Source organism: Rhinolophus sinicus, chromosome 14, assembly GCF_057876585.1.
Source record: "Rhinolophus sinicus isolate RSI-liver-muscle chromosome 14, RSI-T2T, whole genome shotgun sequence".
NCBI lineage: Eukaryota > Metazoa > Chordata > Mammalia > Chiroptera > Rhinolophidae > Rhinolophus > Rhinolophus sinicus.
In genome coordinates, this window is record NC_142514.1 from 49,999,713 (window position 1) to 50,024,830 (window position 25,118).

A 25,118-nucleotide genomic window follows, 5' to 3' on the forward strand; every position below is an offset into this window, starting at 1 on the left:
ATTCATGAGTGGAAATTACAATGTGGTAATGGAAGCCAATTTTCCACTGAATGATAAGAGCCTTTAACAGTGTTTCAACTGGATGGAAAAATTAAACAAGCTGTCTAAACAGCAACTTATCACTGGGATAGAAAAATGATGGCAGGGTGGTCATCTCTATTGGGAGACCCCAGTTGGACTAGACAAATTCACAGCCCCTTACAAAACAAGGATCTGTTTCTCTAAAGAATTGGGAAATTGTGAATTCTTATTGAAAATAGACAAATGGAGGGTAGTGAAAGTAGGGTCTCCACTGGGCAGAGAGAGAATCAGCACTCCAATCTTGCTCGGGAAGAAAATATATCATTTAGGAGATACTAGATATAAGAGGAGAACACAGTCTGGGTAATTTTTCCCTTTTGCTCTGAATAGATGACCAGAGGATACGGGCAATAAGGGTTATAAAAGAAAAAAGACCAAGAATCAAGCAGCTCTTTCTTCTATCTTCCAACCCTAAGATACGATGATGCCTCTTTCTTGGACTGTAGAGCCACCTCTCACTATTTTGACTTTAAAACTCCATTTAATTCTTAAAAGAAAATCGAAAAACATGCAGCTAGGGAATACCTAGAGTAATAGTTGATTAGCTCTCTCCTAAACACTAACATTCCCATTGGTTTACTACCCTTGATTTACCCTCAACCAACAACTCATTATAAACCACCTCACTACTAGATTCACAGAATGGAGAGAGGACAAGGCTATCCTCGAACTTTCCTCTTAGAAAACTAACCACATTGTAAACTTGCAGGACCTGTCTTGGAAAACAAAATTGTTATAAAGTCAACTTCTGCTAAGGCAAAACAATCTCTCTTTGCTGAAAGCATAACAGGTTTTTAAAACAAAACAAAAGAAAACCAAAAAAAAAACCCAAGCTATACTGATTCATCTCTTCACATTAAATATGAATAATACTTAAGAGAAATTTCCCTATCTCTTCATCTCCAGGGCACTCAAAACATTTACGGCCTCTCATTATTTTATACAACACCTGTTAAATGGGTACCAAAGATTATTATCCTCCTTTGATTTCTAAGAAGGCAACTACAGAATGATTAAACAACAAGTTATCCAAGGTTGCTCAGTAAGGTGAGATGCTTGGACTTTTCCATTCAGTATTTATTTCAGTGGCTCAGAACAAAGTGATTGAATCTTGTAAACTCACCAGAATCCCCAAGTCTTACTCATCTCAATCCTATTTCTCACGCACACATGTAATTTTCATCATGTAAGCAAAAATTTAGATCTTGGACAAGGGTATCCTTCCAGACTAGTGCCATGTCTGCAGGAAGCCTGGTACCTCACCGAACTTGGTTTTCCGATCAGAATTGACCCACTCCTTTATCAAGTGAAGTTAGTTGTTTCTGCCTTGCCGTGTCTGGGAAATTTTTAAACCCTCAATTAGCTATTAACAATTGGTTTAACTCAGATGAGACAGAGGACAAAATAATTGTCCTCCACCATTCTGATTACAAAGGAGGCATGATTAACGAAGATCCCTTTGTGTCCAAGCTCCATTCTGAAAGCCAGAAAAAGAGCTTTCCTCCTCTTTTTTTTTCATTGCTGAGTCTTTTCCTACTTGTCTCATCACTCACGCAGTCTGTTCATAGCCCAAAGAGACAATCCAGCCAGTCTGTGGAGAGTTCCTAAAACATTTATGTTGTGAAAACAGGCAGGATGAACAGGACCTCCATCTGGACAAAGGATGATGGGACATTCAGCAAGAGTTCACAAAGGGAAATACAGACAGAAGGCCCTGGACTGAATGGATTTGCCCACAATGTCTAACACAATGCCCATCCTTATGGGTATTTGTAAACCTTCTGGTCAATTTACAACCACCTCCATGTTTTGTACCCCAAACTCTATTGCTTTTAGAACAGAGGGTTTTTTTAAGAAAATACAATTAACAAGTTAAGGAAGTCCAAATCATAGCTTTAAGGATCCTTCAGGCTCTCAAGACATTTAAATATGAAAACAGCAAATAAGATAAAGATTCTAGTTCCAACTCTACTAATGCGTAGATTGAGATAACGTATATAAAACAGCACGTTGCCTGGCACATTAAACAATTAATATTACGTAATATTATCATATGCTTCTCTGTTTTATTAATATTCTTATATATGTTCTGCCTATCAGGGAAAAAGTTACCACCTTATTTGTCTTTGGTGCATTACAAAAGGTAAGTGACTTCATACACCCCATCTTATTTAAGCCTACAGATCTATGGTAGGTTATGGACGAGACACTAAAGGCAAAACTAATCTCACAACTGGCAAGTGGTAGATGCCCTCAGATCTCAATTTGTTAATTTCAGGTCTAGTGCTTTCTTTCCATAACACTGCAGCTGAGATTATCATGTCTTGTGCCTCTTCATATTCCCCAGAATTTAGCAAAGTGCTAAGATATACCCTAATCACCATTTGAACACATTTCTAATCTGTAGGTAACCTAAAGACTCTGAGGATTTACCTTAGTGCCTTTAACAAAAATAAATGGGTAGAAAATGCCAACATTCTCGGCTTTGAGAAAGACATGCTTCTGTTTTTATTTGCCAAGGGAAAGCATTGCCATATTCACTTAGCAAATAATAAAGGCAAAAAGAAGCATGAGGGATTGAATGATATGTTGAAAGAGACAAATGGGGCTACAGCCAGATCTCCCGATACGCTGCTCATGGGTTTTTCTATTAAGCCTGTTTTTAATTCAATGCCTTGAATAAGGTGAATCTTGTCTTGGATTATGCACATCAAAATCATGCTTCAAATGATCACCCTAAACTTTAAAGGCCCAGGTCAAACTCCCTAAATCTTCAACAACAACAACAAAAATCTTTTTGGGTGGCTGGATGGCTCAGTTGGTTTGAGCACGAGCTCTGAACAACAGGGTTGCCAGTTTGACATGGGCCAGTGAGCTGCACCCTCCAAAACTAGACTGAAGACAATGAGCTGCCGCTGACCTGCCAAAGGGGTGGCCGAATGGCTCAGTTGGTTAGAGCACGAGCTCTCAGCAACAAGGTGATTGGTTCAATTCCTGCCTGGGATGGTGGGCTGTGCCCCCTGCAACCAAAGACTGAGAACGACGACTGGATTTGTTGCTGAGCTGCGCCCTCCACAACTAGATCGAAGGACAACGACTTGGAGCTGATGGGCCCTGGAGAAACACACTGTTCCCCAATATTCCCCAATAAAATTTAAAAAGTATCTCTTTTTATCTGATCTAAAAAAATGCTTAGAACACTTAGTCTATTTCAACCAACTCTGACCTTAACAACAAACTCTTATTTTACTGATCTTATCTCTCCAATCAAATTTAAGTTGCTCAAAGGCAAGATCCATGTGTGCCCTCCTTCTGTAGTCTATGACTAACCCAGTTCAGGGATGGTAGTAACATGTGCTGGTTCATTCCTTGTTCTGCCTCACAGACTCCTGGATGTTCCAAAGAAACCTCAAGCCATCGTAACATCTACTCAACTTTCCCAACCATCCTCAGAAATACTGCTCTGCTTAGGTAGTCATTAAAGCTTCTCCTGTGCCTTCAAGAACTTTACTTTAGCTGCTGGGACATCCTGTTGCCATCCATTTCACATAGACATCCAGCTCAATAGGAGTACGTATTGCAATGAGCTTCGCTTCAAAGCCAGCAGCCTGGCCTAGTTCCAGGAATTGTCACTAATGATCTTCACCAGCCAACTGGTGCTTCAACAGTGAAACAACACACACACACACACACACACACACACACACACACACACGCCATTTCAACTACTAGTTGGAAGAACTGTGCCTAACAGAGCTTGGTCCCATACCCGATTTTACATTTTAATTGTTACAGAAGATCTACTCCATCAAACATGAACAAAATCTCCAAATACACTTTCGGAAATATAGTAGTGAGTGGTCTCCATCAACCTATCTTTAAACAAAGACATAGTAATAAGTGCATTAGCCGAGGTATTTTGGTTGCAAGAGAAAGGAAACCATGTTCCAAGCTGCTTGAGCAAAAATTAAATTCATCAAACATTTAATAAGGGGAAGCTGAACACTGTTCAGAAACAGAGCAGTCTTTAGATAGTGGTTGTTTTGAGAAATCGAATTATGTCAACAGATCTTCTCTCCAGTCACTGAATTCTACCTTATATTTTGTTAGCTTCATTATCAGGCTTCATTGGAAAGCCTCCAGTAGTTCCAGGCTCATATTACCAGGGTTCAAGTTCATTAAGAAAAAGAGAGGACATCCCTTCCTGGTAGCCTCCACATAAGCCTCAGAATTTATCTGATCAGACTAACTGAAGCCACATGTCCACTGCAGCTTGGTCGCATGCCCTACACTGGAGTCAGAGGTCAGGATTCTCTTCAACCATATGGACTGAGAGTGGGGGAGCGGAAGTGCCACAAAGGAAATCCAGAGTCCTTTAATCAATAAATTTCAGGTGAACCATCCTCCCAATAAGTCTTCTGTCTTTCCCTAATTTCTAAGAAGTTGTATTACAGGGATGATCAACTTTGAAAATAGTATACTAAAGGAACAACCAAGCAAGTCACAAAAGCATATAAATAGCCAGTAAGCATATGAAAACAGGTTCACCCTCACTAGTCAAGAAATGTAAATTAAAAGAAAAGGATATTCTTGGCAAATTGGCAAAAATTATAAAATTAAAATTAATGCCAGGTACTGGCCAAGATGCAGCAAGATGAACACTTCCAGACTTGACTCATGGGGTATATGGTGGTTATCACTGATCCGATGGGCAAGTTGGCAATTATTATCAAAATCTTTAAAAATGGGCATGCTTTTTGACCTGAGACAAATTCACAGAAGTAAAATTGCTAAGGAAATAATTAAGGATAGGAGTAATAATTTAACTATAAGAAAGGTTTTCCCAGTATTGCTATAATATAACCCCAAAATGGAAATAATATCAATGTCCAACAATAGATTGGATAATTTAATTATGGTACATCCATGCTATGGCCTATCATGTTGGCACCCAAAATGACCTTTCAATGACTATTTATTGGCATGACTTAAATAATGGAGAAAGGCACACAAAGAAGAGTTAAAATAATGGGTTACCATACCACAGCATCATTCACTAGCTAAAACTAGAAAATTAGTTTCACTCTCATCTTCTAGGCACTCCCTGGCTCCTTCTTTAAGATTTACCACAGAGTTCTAAAGACTTTGTCCTTGGAAAGATCAAAACATCTGGACGCCCTCAGCAGGCTAAAATTTGTTGTGCCTTCAAAGAAATATTCTTTACATATTTAACAACTGTTTATGGGACTAGCTGAGTGGTACCTGGAGGAAGGTGAAGAAAATGGACCACAGATGGCATTTCTTTGTCTTAGAAGATAGCTCAAAAACTAATGTTTGGTTAATACACAGTGACTTTTATAGTAAATAATTCTCTCTATATATAAAGAAAAAGCTTATTTCCTGTTCTTCATCCTATCATCACACAGCAGTTAATCTTCAAATCCCTAGAGTAACTGCCACCACAAAAAAAATCAACTACCTTCTCAAGCAAAGCTCACCACAAACACAGCTATTCTCCATCTCAGTTTCCATAAATTTTAAATGTGAATATCCCTAGTGGACTGGCCTATCTTAGAGTATTGTTGGTAATCTTAATTGAGATGATTCCTATGAAAGTGCTTTGAAGTTGCGTAAAAGCACTACACAAATGTGTGTATATTGAGGAGTATGAATTCATCACCTAGATTTAACATACACACAACAAAGCAACTGAGAGCCCATGTCAAGCCTTTGGCTTTACCATAACCTTCACATTTTTTTCCTACAGTCATTTCTGAAAACCGGGTGTTGGTCTATAAAGTTTCCCTGCAACAAAAGGACAGGCCCTCTCTACTTTCCAATTGGCCAAAGAGTGTTTATAAAAGCATAGTATTTCTAGCAGTTGAAATTTAACTAATTAAATAATGGGGGGAAATGCCAAAGATAATCCAAACAGCAGACAGACATGCCTGGTATAGATTGGAGCCTGAAATGGAAAAGGGCAGCAGCGTGAACAAGGAGAGAGGTTAATGGTTTTCATATTATCTCATTCAAACCACAGCAATTCAAAATCCTAGAAGATATAAACTTCTGAAAGTGAGAATTCTTTTAGAATTACCACACAGTACTACTATTAGCAATATTTTCTAGCACTTCAATTATCTCCCCAAAGGAAATCAGTTTTAAAAAAAGTTGTTTCTTTATAGGGTTGTGCTTCTATATTGTGTGGACTCAATATGGACTCATATTGTGTTTCTTCTACAGTCTCTTTCCCATTTTGAAGAAAGGTAAAGTTTAAATAAAATACAGATGGGGCAATAATAAGCACATTTAAGTTCTTAAATGCCCTTCTTTTTAAACCCCCACCCCAATTACATCCTTCCCTTGAGGATATTTACAATCATCTATGACACATGCTCTGTACCTTCTTGGTTCAAGGAAAACACACCTACAGCATTTCAAATTAACTACTGACCCTTACTCTCACACTATAAACAAACCCTTTTCAAACTCTCAATTGCATTGTGTCCACACTGATTAAAGCTTGAAGCCTGGTGACCTCATGTGGTGTTAACTTCTCCCATGCACCAACAGCATTCTGCCTTTCTACTCAATTACCCCCTTTGGTGCCAGAGGATTGCTACCCAATGAACATACACAATGGATTTCTGCTTCATTACACTAACCAACAGCAGGATAGAAATAAGCAGAAGAGGAATAAACAAGCTAATTTATCATGAGGACAGAGCAAGCTTTCACCAGTCTCGCCATGGAAAACTTCAGTGGTTAACAGGAATATCAATAGTCTGAGGGTAATGTTTATGATCTTACAGATTACAGACAGAGCCACAACAGAACCTCAATAATTAAAGAATTTTGCAGATTAGCAGGTGTGAACAACATGTACACAAAACCCATGCCTTAGAATTCTGGGGTCCTCCATAAAACCTACTGAAGAATTATTTTGGGAAGCACAACCCAGGGCTTTGGATAATGTGGACTGACATCCTGGTAATTTGCCCCAAGTGTTCAACCTAACTGTAGGGCCCCTCTTATTCATCTTTGACAAGGTGGCCAGGAGAGCCCAGCCTCTTTGTGAGAAGGATCTGGATGGCCCCCCTTCATTAGCCATGGCAAGGGCACAGCGGCTGATTGAATTAACAACTTTGGAGGGCTCCAGTCCCAGTTCCCAGACATTAGCACCATCATCCAGAACAAATTAAAAGTCTCACAGCAATTAAGCAGATTTTGAAAATGAATTTCCCATGGTTCAATGGTTCAACAAGCAATCTTGAGTTAAGTATCAGAGAAGAGTTTAGAAGGAGAGCAAGAACTGACTGCTGAATTTCCAAAGTAAGCATACAATTGGTAGAGGCATAAACAATAAACTTCTGAGCCTCTGCTAACTAGGCTTTTACATTTCTTTTACATAAAATTGGAAATAGTCACAGAAGGTGAAAGAATAAAAAATTAACATGGAATTGTATTGTATTAAAATGGTGGATTTCGGGAGGATTTTTGTGTGTGTGTGTGTTTTTCCAGGACCCATCAGCTCCAAGTCAAGTAGTTGTTTCAATCTAGTTGTGGAGGGAGCAGCTCACAGTGGCCCATGTGAGGATCGAACTGGCAGCCTTGTTCTTAAGAGCATCATGCTCTAACCAACTGAGCTAACCAGCTGCCTTTTCCTCTGTTTTTAAGTCCTTTAACCCCATTGTATGCTTATTCAAAACCATAATAAACATTGGGAAGGGACGGAAATGCATGTTTCCAGTTACCAGATTTTAAATTCGCACAAGCAATTCTAAACCTGACTCTAGAAGCATCTACATCTCTCTGAGCCAGTATAGCTAGATTCAGAGCAGGCAGAAAACCTTTTATGCTAGCCTCCCAAAGGACTCTGGGTGATTTAACTGATTTTAACTCCAGGAACTCATTCCTGGGTTAAATGAATAAAAGTAATAATAAATTAGTATCTAGCCTATTCTAAGTGTTTACTGTTTGCCAAGCACTGCACACATATTATTTCATCTAATCTAGTCACATATTATGTCGTTTGATCCTCAGGGCAATGTCACGAGCCTTATTACCATACCATTTTACCCATTTGAGAGTCCAGGAAACTCAGGATCTGAGATTAAGTCATTTGTTCAAGGCCACACAGCCAGGAAGTGGTAGAGCCAGGATTTGTATCCAGTCCTTCAGACCCCAAAGCTCTTGCTTCCATTTAGAATCAGAAACTCCCATTTCCAGCAGGGTTTTACCTATGCTTTAGAGCAGTGGATGTGTCCATACAAAAAAAAAAAAAAGGTCCAGATTTTAGAGGGAGGGACTGTAGGGTGACATGATGACCCAGCTGAGGAATTCCTGTCACCTTTCTTTCAAGCTCCTATTTTTTCTCCAATACCACCACCTCCCTCTCCCTTTACTCTACGCCAGCTCTGTGTCGCCCCCTCCCCATACTCCCACCTCCTCTAGTTGGAAGGTCTGGCTAAAACAAGTCCAAGTCCAGCTTTTGTGTGACTGTCTCCTTGGCTTTTGCTTCCTTCTCTTTCAACGTACATATGCTTCTTAAATCTCTTTTCCTGCTTCTCCACCTGGCTCCACTAGAGAGTCAGCAGGCCCAGGTTCCTCTCTGCCTGCAGGCACACATTCAGCACAGCGTGTTCAGTACCATTCAGGAACCTGGAAGAATGTGTGGATGAATTCATTCCCACCCACCCGATGCGCAAAGCTGAACACAATGGAATGCAGAGGTGGTTATTTGAATGTATTATGCTTTCTTGCCAAGGGTAGTTATAAAAGTTGGCATCATAAATATATTATTGATCTCTAAGAACTGTAAATACATCTACAAAATTCTTAGAAGGGAAATTCTGAAAGATGAATTTTCCATCTTTAAAAATGTATAGAAAATTGGGGTGGCCGGTTAGCTCTGTTGGTTAGCTCCGTTGGTTAGAGCGTGGTGCTAAGAACACCAAGGTGGCCGGTTTGATCTCCGCATGGGCCACTGTGAGCTGCGCCCTCCTTAAAAAATAAATAAATAATAAAAATAAATAAAAATTTATAGAAAATTAAGCAAACTGTGGTCTTTGAAAAACAGCCCACAGGGAGAAGCAACATATATTTACTTCTTAAAGACAATAAATCACAACATTTCCATCATCACTCAACATTCTCATTTGAATATTCAAAACTTGGAAATACATATTCTTGTGTGTGTTCCCTTCCTCCTAGACAGTATAGACAACCAGTCACAGTCATTCCCCTGCCTTTATGGCCAAGTAAAGACCAAATATATATCAGACATAATAGTAATCAGTGAAACTGTAGGCATAAGTAATGAAAGACTCCATTAGTTGTCAGGAAATTTGGTTCAAGCCTTAGTCACCCACTGTGGCTTCTCTGGGCCTTAGTTTCCACGATAAAATAGGCGGTCCCTTTCCAAAACTCCAAAAATTACATACTTTTATAAATCAAAGCATGCAAACCATGAAAGTGACACAATCTTTTAAGGTCAAGTGAATAATAAGAAACCTCCCCTCACTTAAATTATAGAAGTATAGCCCAGAATACAATTATTAGAAATCTTAGGGCAGACCTTGAAGTTGAAGCATTTTAGCTACCTTTGCAATAGATTCAAAATGCAAGGCATTTATGTATTTATTTCTTCCACAAGTATTACTAGGCACCTGCATTGCACTATCCTGAGGTAACCACTGGAGAGAAAGGTGAGCAAATCAGACCATCCTTGCTCTCAGGTAGCTTACAGTTATATTTTCACCTTTATTTTTTGTTTATAACTTCTTAGAATAGAGCACTATAATTCTAGCTAATATTTCAGAAGAATTTAAGAGATCTTTTTTCCTTAAAGCTTGACTTTCAAAAGTCTTTGTCGGGCCGGCCCGGTGGCTCAGGCGGTTGGAGCTCCGTGCTCCTAACTCCTAACTCCGAAGGCTGCCGGTTCGATTCCCACATGGGCCTGTGGGCTCTCAACCACAAGGTTGCCAGTTCAATTCCTCGAGTCCCGCAAGGGATGGTGGGCTCTGCCCCCTGCAACTAAGATTGAACACGGCACCTTGAGCTGAGCTGCCTCCCGGATGGCTCAGTTGTTGGTTGGAGCGCGGGCTCTCAACCACAAGGTTGCCAGTTCAATTCCTCGAGTCCCGCAAGGGATGGTGGGCAGCGCCCCCTGCAACTAAAATTGAACACGGCACCTTGAGCTGAGCTGCCGCTGAGCTCCCGGATGGCTCAGTTGGTTGGAGCCTGTCCTCTCAACCACAAGGTTGCCGGTTCGACTCCCGCAAGGGATGGTGGGCTGTGCCCCCTGCAACTAGCAACGGCAACTGGACCTGGAGCTGAGCTGCGCCCTCCACAACTAAGACTGAAAGAACAACAACTTGAAGCTGAACATAACCCCCCACAACTAAGATTGAAAGGACAACAATTTGACCATTGTTCCCCAATAAAGTCCTGTTCCCCTTCCCCAATAAAATCTTAAAAAAAAAAAAAAAAAAAAAAAAAAAAAAGTCTTTGTCATTTACATTATATCTAGAAGCAAAAAATTTCCCAATGGATGATGACTTCAATTATATAATGTAAAACAGAAAAACAAGTGGGATTCGCTCTACAGCACGCATGGATGGAATATATATATTTCTTCCATGAATTGAGTGAGATCCAATTAAAAGTCTTGCTACTGGGTTTATCTATGCTATAAAGGGTCATACGGGCCCAGCATTTTAAAAGGCAAAATTTAACATTCGAATTAAACCTCAATGAAAATTATCACTTAATTGGATCAAAAAGTAAGTTAATTACTCTAATTCACCAAAGGGGTATATGACATGCTTCTTTAACTGTTAGTTAGCATGGATTCTGCCTACTAGAAAGCCATCAAGCAGGTTTGCTGGGTTTTTAACTTGATGTATCCACTAAGAGGCAGAAATAACCTGCCTTCAACCTAACCAGATATAGAATGACTCAAAGAAAAGCCTTAAAAAGTTAATTAGTGACAACTTCTAATTCAGGGAAATGGTTAATATATATTGATTGAGCTAACACATATGCGCAAGTAACTTACATTCTTTCATTTAAACCCAACAACATCCATGTGAAGGAGAAATCTTTAGAGGAGGAAGCTGAGGTTTAAAGTGTGTAAGTGCTTTGTCCAGATTACAAAGCAAATTTGATAACGAACCTGATCAACCGTAAAACCACATGCTATCAGTCAGAAATCTGATTGCTTTGGATACAAGGGTCAGTAAGATTATCATTGAACAGAAATATCACATGGAAAACCTCGAGGCAGCAGCATGTTGTTTTACAGAATGACCATTTCCTAGGAGTCCTGTGAGGAGCCCAAGTCATCAAGGGCAACTTTCAAAGTTACTGTAGTAGTTCTGCTTAGCCAGGAGAGTTAGTGGACAGAGCTGGTTATCAGTATCTAACCTGAGGCCTGACCCAGAAATATTATCACCTGAACTATACATTAATGCTACTTTTATTTGAATCCCAAACTTACTGCTCATCCTTCTCCCAAACTATATTTTCTCTTTCATTTAAACAGGTGAGTAGGATAGGGGAGGAGGGGAATTGGGGAATTCTGAATCTTTTAAAAAAGGAGATAAATGCTAATTGAAAGGTGATTTTGGTATCCTTTTAGTTTAAAAATCTTGAGTGTCTACAAATTATCCTGTTTTTTTCTCTTTCATCAGCTATTATCCAGAAACACCAGGTTCTCTTAGAGCAAAATTCTGCTCTGTTTGGGCATGTTCAAAGAAAGGTGCCGAGGATTTAACACTGGCTCTCTCTCATGGAGTTGCACATTCTGTAAAATTAGGAGGAACGGTGACTGAAACTATGTCTAAGCTCCCAGAGTTGCCTGTCACAGCCAAGCCCCTCCCCATCCCACCTGGCCCCACCCCACCTTACAATTCTTAAAAAACTGATCCTTCCTAAGTAGAGGTGTGGTCTCTAAGTGACAGCAAGCAGGGGCTAAAGTTGAAACGTTTCACACAAGCCAGAACTAGCTCTACAAAACAGAGAAAAGAAAGGAATGTGGGGACATGTCTTTTCTACATTGGAGGCATTCCGTTCTCTTGCAAGTTACAACCAGTTGAGAGTAGATAAAACATATAAGAACCCGAGTAAAAGGAAGAGGGCCTCAAAAAGACCTCATCTGCCTTGAGCGAGGACTGGATTTAGTAACTATGGAGCCCAGCTTTTTGGTTGTGATCACCTGAAAGCAAGCATGTTAAACAGAGTCTTAAAAGGCAAGATTCATTCTGGCTAAATCAGAGGGTGCAGAAAAGCATAGTGCTTTGTGACTCTGCTTAGTTTCAACAAAAAGAAAGGCAGAGGAGGAAGAATTTACAGGGTAATACTTGCACCTCTGGAATCACAAAACTATGCTTGTCAGGCGCAATGGCACGGAGCCCTCAACATGTTAAGCCCTATTTTGGCAATTTGAACTTTCTGTTTGCAATTATACCCAGAGTGAAGACATGGGAGAGATAAAAGATGAGCAGTTTTGTTGTTTCTTTGTATACAAATCAGACCAAAAAATATAGGGCACGTCATTTTCCAGAAACTCACTAAAACTTCAGAATTATGCTTGCCACAAACTCCCCTGAAAGCACAAAAGTTAGTCATAGACTGTTAGTCAAAAAGCCTCAGATTGGGGCTGGCCTGGTGGCTCAGGCAGTTAGAGCTCCGTGCTCCTAACTCCGAAGGCTGCCGGTTGGATTCCCACATGGGCCAGTGGGCTCTCAACCACAAGATTGCCAGTTCAATTCCTCAAGTCCCACAAGGGATGGTGGGCTGCGCCCCCTGCAACTAGCAATGGCAACTGGACCTGGAGCTGAGCTGCGCCCTCCACAACTAAGATTGAAAGGACAACAACTTGACTTGGAAAAAAGTCCTGGAACACTGTTCCCCAATAAGTCCTGTTCCCCTCCCCAATAAAAGCTTTAAAAATAAATAAATTAAATTTTAAAAAGCCTCAGATTGATGAAGTCTTAAACCCAAAGGTGAGAATGATTCTTTGGTTGGATTAGTAAGGACCATAGTCATGGGATTTTTTTTTTGTTTTGTTTTAAGTTTTAAATTTACATTTTCTCAAGCAAGAGGAAGGGAATGTACCACACCCTAAGCAAGCAAAGAAGGAATTTTGTTTTGTTTTGTGACTTCTGTAGTATCCTTTAAAATCCACACAGAACAGCTTAACACTGTATATAATCCTATTGTTCTGTAAGAGGTTAGCTAAGAATATCAAGTATACAAAGACAAGAAGAAAACATGAAAGTTATTGCAGTTTTATTTTCAGGTAACATAAAAGCCAATAGTGCTATAAGAACTGCAAGTGTGGAATTTTCCTCACATTAACTCTATGCCTTCAGATAGAAATCAAATAATCTCCAAGCTGAAACTCAGAAGGAGGTGCCTGTGTAGAGGGCTGATTGGCATCAGAACTTGAGTTCGAGTCATGGATATGCCTCTAATTTTGTAAACTGAGTCCCTCCCCTTTCCCGGGACTCTGATTCCTCCTTAAAGGAGGTAGGATTACATGATCTTCAAGGCCTTTTCATCTTTATAATTTAATAGCAACCAACAAGCTCCACAGTTTCTATTCAGGCCAAACAATAAACACCAAAATGTATGGATACAGTGGATCAAAAACCTGCACTCAGGGCCAGTAAGAAGATCACACAGCTTTAGAGCAGAATCGATTATCATTATCAGCCTATAATGTAACAATGCTGCCGATGGGCTCCTGAGGTGTGAAATGACCTACTCATATCACAGAGACATCGGAATCCTGGGCATTCTTCCTCTTCCTTTGTCCTCATGTCACCTGCCACACTCACTCCTACATCTCTCTGTGTTCTCTCTGAGTTTGTGTGGCAAAGAATCCCAACGGTTGTAGACTTAGATCTGGTATAACCAAGCTCTATTACAATTGTATATAAAGCAAAAATGATAGCTAGATCTTGAGTAAAAGCATGAGGGATTCTCTTGGGAGTAAAAAGTTTTAGAATGATTTAGACTTGTGTTCTTATTTACTAGTTTTCTGCAACAGTATCTACTATTTAAGGGAGGCTCAGTATGAGACATTCAGTGATAGCATGGGAATCAATGCTAGGAAGCAGGATGGGATGACCCCTTTTGTACTTTCAAACCCAAAGTTAGTAATGCTTTGGGTCATTCCCATTCCTTCTGCCTCAACAGACCCATGAATTTGGAGGTGTTCAACAAAGTGGTGGTGACTCAAGGGAGAAAGAGAATAGAATATTAGGTTGGTGCAAAAGTAATTGTGGTTTAAAAGGTTAAAAATAATTGCAAAAACTGCAATAACTTTTGCACCAACCTAATATAAACAATTTCACGGTTAAGTTCCCTCTAGATCTAAGAACAGAGAGGGACAGATAAAGAAAAGTAGGATTGATGGATATGGGGTTAAGCAGACAGTTTCAGAGGATGGTCCTCTGGGAATCACATCTCTGGTGGCCCTGGTTCAATGAGACTCCCAATGGGTGCCTTGTCCTCAAGATAGTGAATCCCTTGCAACAATCATCTATGACACGGGAGGGCTCTGTCTCCCTCACAGTTGAGGGTCGGAATCAAGGATCTTCTGTGACTTATTTGAGATCACTGAGACAAGTCATCTGCAGAATTTCAGCCAAGTGTCTTTTCAGTACCTGATGCTTCCTTGAGACTAGGAGCTCTCTTTTCGGGAGGGGCTCAGCAAGGATAACGCAGCAGTTAGCTGACCCCAACCACCTCCCATGAGCTTAGCCTTGTTAACCTAGGGCTTACAAAGAGCTGAGCCCATCATTTACAAACTTTCTAAAGAGAAACCATAACGCCTTGCCAAAACAAATGTAATAACTTGGCCTCTTCTTTCAATGACCTCTGCTTTCTTGGAAATGTGGTTAGTAGATAAAGCCTCTGAGTTAACCCAGGGAATTAACCAGAAGTTTAAGAAGACCCTATAATTTCATTGGGCCAGCAAAGAAAGAACAACACCCTTTTACCAGGGAATATTAAAAGAATAGAGTAGGAAGGAAAAAGAGAAAGGAAAAAAATGTACTTGAAGTCCAGGATTTAAAGAGGCACAGCACACAGAAACACTAGAGCTCCATTTGGGGTATGAGAGGTAGATGGCATCAGAAGTAGGTCTTGGAAATCCAGGTACAAGATGTGCCCCAAAGAGATAGTCTCATATGTTTGCAAACTCCTTAGTTTTTCTTTCCTGAGTTCATATTTACTCCCATGTCCCTTCTCCATATCTATGCTCCCATCTCCTGTATTTAACAGTTATATTCAGGACCCACTATGGATGCCAAGTCCAGGCAGCATTCAGGAGGTTGGTTACTTTGACATGTTTTCAATTACAACTCTTTGTCACTCTTCTCTGCGTGTAATTTCTTTTGGGGGGTACCTGGGGTATCATTTTCTCAGGTTTGGCCCTCCCCAGCATGGCTTATAAGCAGTGGTCAACATTTACAATGGCTAGTACAAGGGGTTAATATGTGCTTGGAATTGGGATAATCTGTTTGGGAATTAACTAGATTAACGATTAGTACCCATGCAGTGATAAGAGTATGTGGTTTGGCAAAAGGGTTGAAGCAGAAAGAAGGGACAGACGGCCAAATGGCTCAGTTGGTTAGAGTGCTAGCTTTCAACAACAAGGTTGCTGGTTCAATTGCGCCCCCTGCAACTAAAGATTGAAAATGACAATTGGACTTGGAGCTGAGCTACATATTCCACAACTAGATTGAAGGACAATGATTTGGAGCTGATTGGCCCTGGATAAACACACTGTTCCCCAATAAAAAGAAAAGAAAAGAAAAGAAAAGAAAAGAAAAGAAAAGAAAAGAAAAGAAAAGAAAAGAAAAGAAAAGAAAAGAAAAGAAAAGAAAAGAAAAGAAAAGAAAAGAAAAGAAAAGAAAAGAAAAGAAAAGAAAAGAAAAGAAAAGAAAAGAAAAGAAAAGAAAAGAAAAGAAAAGAAAAGAAAAGAAAAGAAAAGAAAAGAAAAGAAAAGAGAGGGGAGACTGAGCTTTCATCTTCTATTAAATCTGTGTAGAATCAGTTTTATCACACTCCACCCCTTTGTTTCCCACAGAAATTGAATGGACAATAGGAGGAGAGTGGCGTTAGACTTAAGACCATGGCTTAGGATTCATTCAAAGAACATGGCCTTGAGTGTTGTTAGTCCTCTTATTAACTGTATCTGCAACCTCTGAAAAGTGCCTTAAATGAGCCCCAGATTCATCGGAAAACTGGAAAAAGTACCTGTTTCTCTGGGTTTTTATGATCATTAAATGAATTAATATACATAAAATACTTTCCGTGGTCAATGATTAAATCCTCAAACAGCAACAAATTAATAAGCCAAATCTCTCACTACTGGTCAGAAGACAATCTGATTATTGCTTTTGCTCCCCTACAAGATTTAATTAAAGGTGTGTGTGTGGGGGGGGGAGTGAGAGGGAGTTCTAAAAGGCTAAAGAACCTTAGTATTTTTGTATTCTAAAACATGTGAGCTGCTCTTTCTGTTATTTAGCAATCCTTTTAGATTAACTCCATTATGAAACGGGAAATTGCAAAATATTTCATCATCAAATTCAACAACTTCAATGCCTCAAGCTCTTCTTCTCCACTCCCATCTCCATCCCCATCCAGGCACTTTCTCTGGGAACTATCCAGATCCGGCTCATTTGTCTATTAGAGCATCATTACAACACTTCAGAGAAGACACAAGACCTACATGGAATAGACATGATCATTTCATGTCTTGATGCTCTCCAGCTGCCATCATCGCTTAAGATTCTCTATCATAATTGAGGGCAACAAATCTTTCAATAGAGAAAAGTCTATCAGTACCTTTCTCCAAAGAACAAGCTATACCCATTCATCGTGTCAACATGGAAGCCACAGTTTGAAATGCTCTCATTATTGTGCATGGGTGTGTATATAAACAAAAAATTATCCTTTGGGGAATAGAATTTTCAATTTTCAGTGGGAGGCTCTATCAACTGCTGTACCAGCACGGCTAATTCACATCCTCTAAAAATCCTCTCCAACCTCCGTTGACTCCTATCCTCTTCCTTTGAAAAAGTCCAGACTTACATAACTATTATAAATATGTTAAAACCATTAACTAGAGAAAACAAGTCCAAGTAATCTTCCTTAAAGTAGCAGAACTCAAACACATTATGGTTAATGAACTTGGCTGCTCAGCCAGTTAGATGATTCATACAATTATGGAGACTGGTTAGAACCTGTAAGAAATTGGTTGGACTGGCTGGCATATGCAGACATATCAAAAGGGGTCCTCCCTTAGCCTTGGCAAGGCACTGTTTTGCTAGGTACACCTGGACTCCATTTCATTTATCATAATTTTTAATATCTTTTCCTTTTTATGTATTACCCAATGATTAAAAATGAGAAATTAATTGCTTTTCTAGTGTTACTCATCATGTCTTCCTGCATTCAAACCATTTTTATTCAGTGCTTAAAGTCAAGACTTTGGGAAGGGGGGGCAGGTTCACCTAATAAGGGCTAAGAATTCTGGCTCTATTGTCAGACTGACTGGAGACCTAGCTTTGACCCTGACTAGCTAGATAATCTGAAGCAATTTTACAGACCTTTCTCCACCTCAGCTTAGTTACATGTAAATTGGGTATGACAGTACCAATTTGGCAAGGATCTACGTGGATTAAATTAGATAACATCTGGCACATAGTGCACATTTAACACATGTTTAACATTTATATTATCCTATTACTATTTATTTCAAGATGAAATATTAATATAATTATTTGACAGTATAATTAACAGGGTTTCTCATTTTATATGTTCTCAAATTCCTAGTAAATGAGTGAGAATTATCTTGGTTCTAGAAACCTCATCATAGGAAATCTTTTGCTTGGTGAACTTGGACTAAGAGGGGTTCTTTTCTATCTCTGGCTTCCCGAGGTGACTCAGGCTTCAATTCCTCTCTTTCCTAACCCCCGTCAGCCCTACCTTGGGGACACAGTAGGATCTAATCAATATTTTGCACATTAGACTGGTGACACACATGAGCTCTAAGCTAAAGACCTTCATACAATCTCAAATTTGAAATCTCCATAGAAACGCCTTTATGAGGAAGATAAGGTAAGAATCTTTCTTCAGTCTATACGGATTTTTCTTTTAATTTTTTTAAACTAAAGGCCAAGTTATTGAAAAATGTCAACTAGGTAGGAAAGGTTTTGAGTCTAGATATAGGTTGCAGGCAGGGACTTGAAAATGTTACAAAGCCACACATCACACTATTATCTCAAGGAAATATTTCTCAATGTTAACAGGGAAAGTGAAAGTTCCAAAAGAAGGCTAGACAGGCTGTCGTGAACAATTTTTAGATGAAAACATTATTAGAGACTGTTAGGACAAGCATGATTTTGTTGCAATAAACCAATAGCTTAGTTTTTAAAAAGTCAAATATGAAATGTCAATTATAAAAAGTTTTACAAAAATTTTTGAGGTTGCATAGTACTCCTACAAACCACATTACACTTTAGTAAAGAGAAAAAAAGACACGGTTTAGTCAGATATGAAATTTTACAAAATAAAAACGAGAATCAAATACAGAAAGATGTGGGCTAACATTAACCAAGTAGTTCTTTTCAGGAGTCTTACCAGAAATCCAACACTGCAGGATTACAAGTATTGCATTATTAATGTATGCTAAAATATAATATCCCAACAAGCTTAAAACCTAATGTATTGGGAAGCAAACCTTTATACACTCTACATAACTATAATTGGATTTAATTTCTTAAAATCCTGAAACTTCTAAATAAACCATAGTAGCAGAAACAGAAACACACATGAATAAACCACAATCAAGACCACCAATAGCTCTCATTTAAGCAATAACAGCACAATAGTATGGGTTGTATCACTGAAAGGCAGTAGATAAGTCCATGTGAAAATTGAGAAAAATGGTTATATATATATTTGTGTTTTATACACACACACACACACACTACTCTCAGCATTAAAAAAAGGCTGCTCACATAGTGAGCTTTCGAAAGAAAGAACAATCTTTCCTAAAGAAATAATTGGTAATTTGTTGATACGTATTTGTAGCTTAAGTTTGAAATATTCTCTTTTATGGGTATGTTTAAAACAATGCAATAATTTTTTATTCATCCAGTGCTGATCTTCATACTCTTAACAGGTTTAGAACAAGTGGGAACAGTGACCTGCTTTTTCAACCATTATATCCCCCAGACATGACTAATTTGAAGCTGAGCAAATTGCACATAATGGGCCAGGGATTCGAGTTCATGATTTTTAGTCTGCGGCACTCTTGTTTCAGGGCACAGGGCTTCCTCCCCCTCCTTCCTTCACCTCTGCAACTGCCTCTCCATGAACTAAATTCACCAAACATGAAATCAAAGGAAATTTATTGTTTTTTTTAAAATTTTCTCAGGCTTATTTTTAAGGAAGATAAAGATTAAGCTGTATCTTGAAATATTTTCCTTTTACTTTGGGGGTTCTTACATTTTTTAATGAATTCTATATACTGAAGAAGCTAGCCACTTAAGAAATCTTCTCAATACATAAGAAAACAATCAGATGAAAAATTTTATAATGGCTCAAAGTTTTTCCAAAAACCATGGCATAGTTCAGTGAAACTTTAAATACCCCAAATTCTACCATACAGGATATTGCTTTCCAGATCTTTTTTGCAAAATCCCATTAAAGGTTTAGCAGTATACAGACACTGGAATAAGAAAAACAAATAAAACGAGTACACACACCACCACTTGGTTCTAAGGCCACTGGGGCAGGGGAGAATTTCAGCTGGCTAACCAAAACCCAATCCCTCCCATTGGCTTATTTTAATCTAACATTTAAATTTTCCCCATCAATTCTGGAAGGCTGCAATGAAACAGCACTCTACGTATCATATACAATTCTCTAAATATTGAAAATTTCATACAATTTTATAACTAAAATGAACCTTAAACTCAGTCTACCAATGAGGAGACTGAAGCCTGTTGGTTAACTGATTTGCCTGGTCAGTTTGGGGTGCATGGTTTGTCATTATTGTTTGGGGGTGGTTGTTTGATTTTGTTTTATGTATATGTGTGTAGTACTTACACTCTTATAATGAGGAGCTCTGCCATTCAGATCCTCCCCTTCCTAGGTTGCCATGTTTCCTTTCATCAGGGATGGCGGTAATCAAAAAGGAACATATATTATGACCAATTGAAAGCAAAAATTTCATTTTCTCCCTTGGCCTCTGCAAATGTATTAGAAAGACACTTCCCACCCAGGACACAGAACTTCTAACGTATTCATGGAAGTAAGCAGTGAAGGCATCCTCTTTTCACTGGGGAGAGTGGAGGAGGAGATTTCTGAACTTTATTTCAACTTTCCAGCCTACAAACTAGTCCTTCATCTACTGATACCACTTGCCCACTTTGTTGAAGATCTATTTTTTGCTCAATTTCATCTGCTTTCCAATTTAGGGAAGTTCGGTGGAAAAACACCACTTACTTTTTGTTTGTATTCATTTCCATATGTGGATCGTATAGCATACCCACATTTTTGGACATCTTTAACAGCAAAAAAAAAAAAAAAAAATCTCTAAATTGACTAGATAAAGGCTAAGTCACTGTACAAAGTGTTTAACATGGACTGGATCTGATTTTTTCAGTCTTCTAGCCAGAAGTAGGGATACAGTTGTGATAACTGAGGAAGGAGGGCAGCTAAGCAATAAATTTACACAAAATTTTTCCCCAATAAGTGTTATACATAGACATTTTCTTTTTCAAGAAAAGTTGGAAATAAAACATTTATTGAAGGGAATCTAATTACAGTCAGCACTTATCACTAACTTTCTGAGACTGTTACCAAGTATGGTCACCCACCAAGTTCTTTGGGAAAAACAACCCTTGGCAACACTCCAGACAAACCCCTCTCTCAACACACAACTGTTCTGATCCTAGATCCACTTCACTGTCCAGCAGCCACTCACCAGTGACCTTGGACCATCTCCCTAGTACTAAGGTTATAGAAATTATACTAATTCCTGAAGTGCCCTTAGAAACCTACAACACTGGATGATGGGCACTTCAAAGTTAGGAAATTAGCTTCAGGAAAAGAAAAAGAAACACACACCAGCACCAGGGAACTATGTGTAATGGTTCCCTGCCTGTGCAAAAACCTCAAAGAGGATGAAGGTCAGACAGGGATAATAGGCCAATTTAATTCTGAAAGCACAAGGTGCAAGAAATTTTAATTATGGTCTGCCACTGAAATCACACAAGATCCAATGGCATCTAACTGCAACTGCTCATCAAGGGAGACAAGAGATGTAATTGTAACCGCTGCATAATCACTGTGAGGGCACCGGGAAGGCTGCTTTCAGCTCCCAGAGAGAATGTATTAAGAGCCTCAAAAAAACCCAATACAGGGAAACAGGGAGATTGCACGTAGCCAGACAGGAGCTTATAACTAGAAATCTCAACCGAAGAGTGAGTGAGAGAGAGAGAGAGAGAGAGAGAGAGAGAGAGAGAGAGAGAGAGAGAGAGAGAGAGAGTGTGTGTGTGTGTGTGTGTGTGTGTGTGTGTGTGTGTGTGTTGGGGGTAGGGATGGGGGTTCTGGGAATAAAACGATTAAGCTTTTTGGCCCAAACTGAGAATATGAACTTGGGAAACTCTGAATCCCTTTCTGCTTTGTGGATACATACAAAAAGGCGTGATCTTCTCCAGAAATTTCTCTCCCCAGTGAAGCTTCGCCCATTCTCTTTTGCTTAAACAATTAGTCTGGATGTTACAGTGATTTACAGAAACAGATTCCCTTTAATTTGTTCCCATCAAATCCAAGTCTGGAGACAAAACGTCCCGCATAGGACTCGAGGTGTCCGAGCTCTCATCTCTACGATAACTGGGACGCCCGTGCCGGGCGGACACTCGCAGAGGCAAACACGGAGAAAGCTCCTCCGTGGACTCCCCACTCCGCAAAGTTTTACAAATCCGAAAAGGAAGCAAAACCTCCCATCTGCGCGGGTTGCAAAGTTGGCGCTGAAGTTTGTGCCGGGATGTCCTAAATCTCGAGGGGAAGGGGACGCGCGTGTGTGGAAAGGCGGGAGGATAGATGAAGATGGAGACACAGCGAGAAAAGGGGAGTTTCCGAGTGGAAGATCCAAGACAATCTTCTTCACCCGGAAGGCTGTTTGGCTCCGAGAGGTCCCAGCGGCGTACGCCAGGGGAAGTCCTCCCGGGGAGGGCACCATCGCCGGGGGCCCAGAGAGCTGTCACCTGCGCGGGGCTGAGGCGGGAGCAGGGGAGCTATTTCCAAGATACCAAGGGTGGAGCAGAGGCTCCACATTCACTTGCTCTCGGGGCTCTAAGAAGTGGGGGAGGGGAGATTAGAGAGAGGGCAGGAGGCCAAAAGCAACACCTTTCGGATATACTGTTCCCTCCGACCTCCCCAACTTCCCGCAGCGCCAGACAAGGACTTTCTCCCACTGCACCCCACCCCATCCCGCCTCCTGGCCTTCGGCTGGGACCTGTAGACAGCCACCGCAGGGGGTGTCGTAGGCGTGCAGCGAGGAAGCGGAGGGCGCTAAGGCTGGGACCCAAAATACGAACTCTTACCCCCTGGCTGAGACAACCAAAAGCGTTTACACATGCAACAAACCGCCCTGTAACAGGGCTCCGGGTTTGCGCTGGGCGCAGTTCCCCGATTCTTCTGTTGTTCCTAATAAAAAGTCCATTAGGTTGCTCTCCGGAGCTGATTGGGAGGGAACCGAAAGGAAACCGGGGGGAACGCGGGAAAAAGCGGGGGGTGAGCAGCAATCAACTTTGTAATCCAGCGCTTCCTCGCGCGATCCGTCGCCATGCTTAAGATACCCACCCCCGCCACCCCCCTCCTTCCTTTCAAGTGGATACTGAAACTAGGCCAAAACTTTTCCCCCTCCTTTTCTCTTAGCCACTAGACTGGATTGTGCCCCATGGAGCTCTGCTTTCTTAAGCACAATAGCCGGACTAATTAGATCATAGAAGCAAGGCAGCGATACTGTAACAAGTAGCCGGAGAGGCAAAGAGGGAAGGGGCCCGAAAAGAGAGAAAGGGGGAAAAGTTTGCAGCTCTTGCACTTACCAATCAAGCCTCCCACCAGAAAGGCGATGATTTGGAACACGAGCAGAATCCCACCAACAATGCACAGCTTCTTGGTGCTCATGTTTTCTATAATTGCCCCAGCCATTTTTGCGCCCCCCTTTTTCTTTTCTCTTGGAAATAAATGTTTTAGGGTGTGCTTTTTGCTCCCGCTCTTCTCACGCTACCTCCTCCCTCGCCTCCTTTCTGGGCGCCGCAAAACTTCAGGGTTGCGGGAGTGCGGCGGGGATGGGACCGGGACCGAAGGCGCCCGCACGGATTCCCCCGGCGCAGCCGGCTCGGGTTCCCCCAATGCCCGGAGCTGTGATTGTGGCCGCTCCGCCGCCTGTGGACGCTTAAAGGAGCAGGAAAGCGGATCACATGACGCCGCCTCCCTCCCTTTCTTCCTCCCTCCCTCTCGCGCTTCCTCCCTCTCTCCCTCCCTCCCTCTCTCTCTTCCTCTCCCCCTTGCCCGCCAGTGCGGGGCTCCGAGCTCCGGCGGGCGCTGGCGCTTCTGGGTCTGGCAGGCAGCCTGTCCCGCAAGGGGCTGGTGTTGTTTAGGGGTTGATGTTGCTGTTAAGTGGATGCCCCCTATCCCGCCTCTCACGCGTTTCCTTTTCTGGTGCGAGATTTAAATCACCGGTGGACAGTATTGCAGACCTTTAACTTAAAAGCGTTGACTTTAGGAAATGGTCCACACCCCTCAACGGCTAGAACTCTCCTTAGAGAAAGAGAATTTTTAAAGGGAACCAAAGGTGTTTAAGTCAAAGACCAGAGATGCAGAATAAAGTCTTAGTTCGGCTTTCCTCTACCTTAACCCAGCCTGGGTTATTGGGGGAAGCGAAATTCCCCCACTGCACCCCTTCAGGAACCCCGCGCTCCAACCAAATCAGACTCCAGTTCATTACCACATTATCCTCCACTCCATGTATTTCCAGAGCCTTGACCCTGGCTTTTACCTTTAAAAAATGCGCACACACACACACACACACACACACACACACACACACAGACTTTTTACTCCATCAGAGTTTTAAACCTCATTTAAAAACCAACTCATCTGAAAAATACTGCTAATTTTCCAAACCACCTCCATGTAATATCTCTGGGAACTGAATCCCTACAGTTCTTGTGTTTCCATTATTAGCTCCTATTGTAAGGACTTGTGTGTACATGTATGTCTCCACCACAGAGGAGTAAACTCCTGGGGGGGTAGGAACCAAGTTTTATTCATCTTTGTACATGGCCCCTCCTCCCCCACGGTGCCTAACAAAATTCTAGCTCTAGTAGGTCCTCCATAAATTTTTGTGGACAGAATAAATAAATGAATGTGAAAGCAAGCCCACAGTTTGCCTTTCAAAAGCCTAAAAGAGATATTTGATTTAGATGGTATACATATTAAGTAGCAATGTTTGTTGTTTCTTTGTGAGGATATATTTGCACTTACACTTAACTTCCATCGGGGAATCCATGTTTTACAAACTGGTCACTTGGCCAACACAACACATATTGCCCAATAGACCCTGGGTCTGGTAACAGCCCCCATTCCCATACATAACACAGTTACCACCACTCTTACACACCTGGTTTCTTGCCCTTCGCTACATCTACACCCACTTCACACCAAGGGACTATCCTTAGTCCTGTCTCCTCCTCTACTCTGTTCCTGAGCTTTCATTGCCCTTATAGACGATGCCATGCCGGTTACACTTCATAGGTGCTCATTTCTAGTGTCCAACTGGAGTAGACACTTCTTAAGGACCGGTACCAAACTTTATGTATATAAAACCCCATATCCTTGGCATCTAACAAGTTGTTAACAGTTCTGGGGATATAGTTGTTATTTATTCATTCTTTCCTTAAACCTCTTAACCAACAGTCACTTATTGAACCCTTAAC

General features: G+C 40.8%; 1 protein-coding gene across 1 annotated transcript in view; it reads right to left on the minus strand.

Moving 5' to 3' along the window:
- Positions 1-23,551, minus strand: part of WLS (Wnt ligand secretion mediator) — a 99,105-nt gene extending 75,554 nt beyond the window's left edge. The window contains exon 1 of the mRNA XM_019732367.3: positions 23,223-23,551. Within this exon, the coding sequence (XP_019587926.1) occupies positions 23,223-23,328 (106 nt within the window). The 5' untranslated portion in view covers positions 23,329-23,551. The remainder of the gene's footprint in view (positions 1-23,222) is intronic.
- Between the last annotated feature and the right edge of the window lie 1,567 nt (positions 23,552-25,118).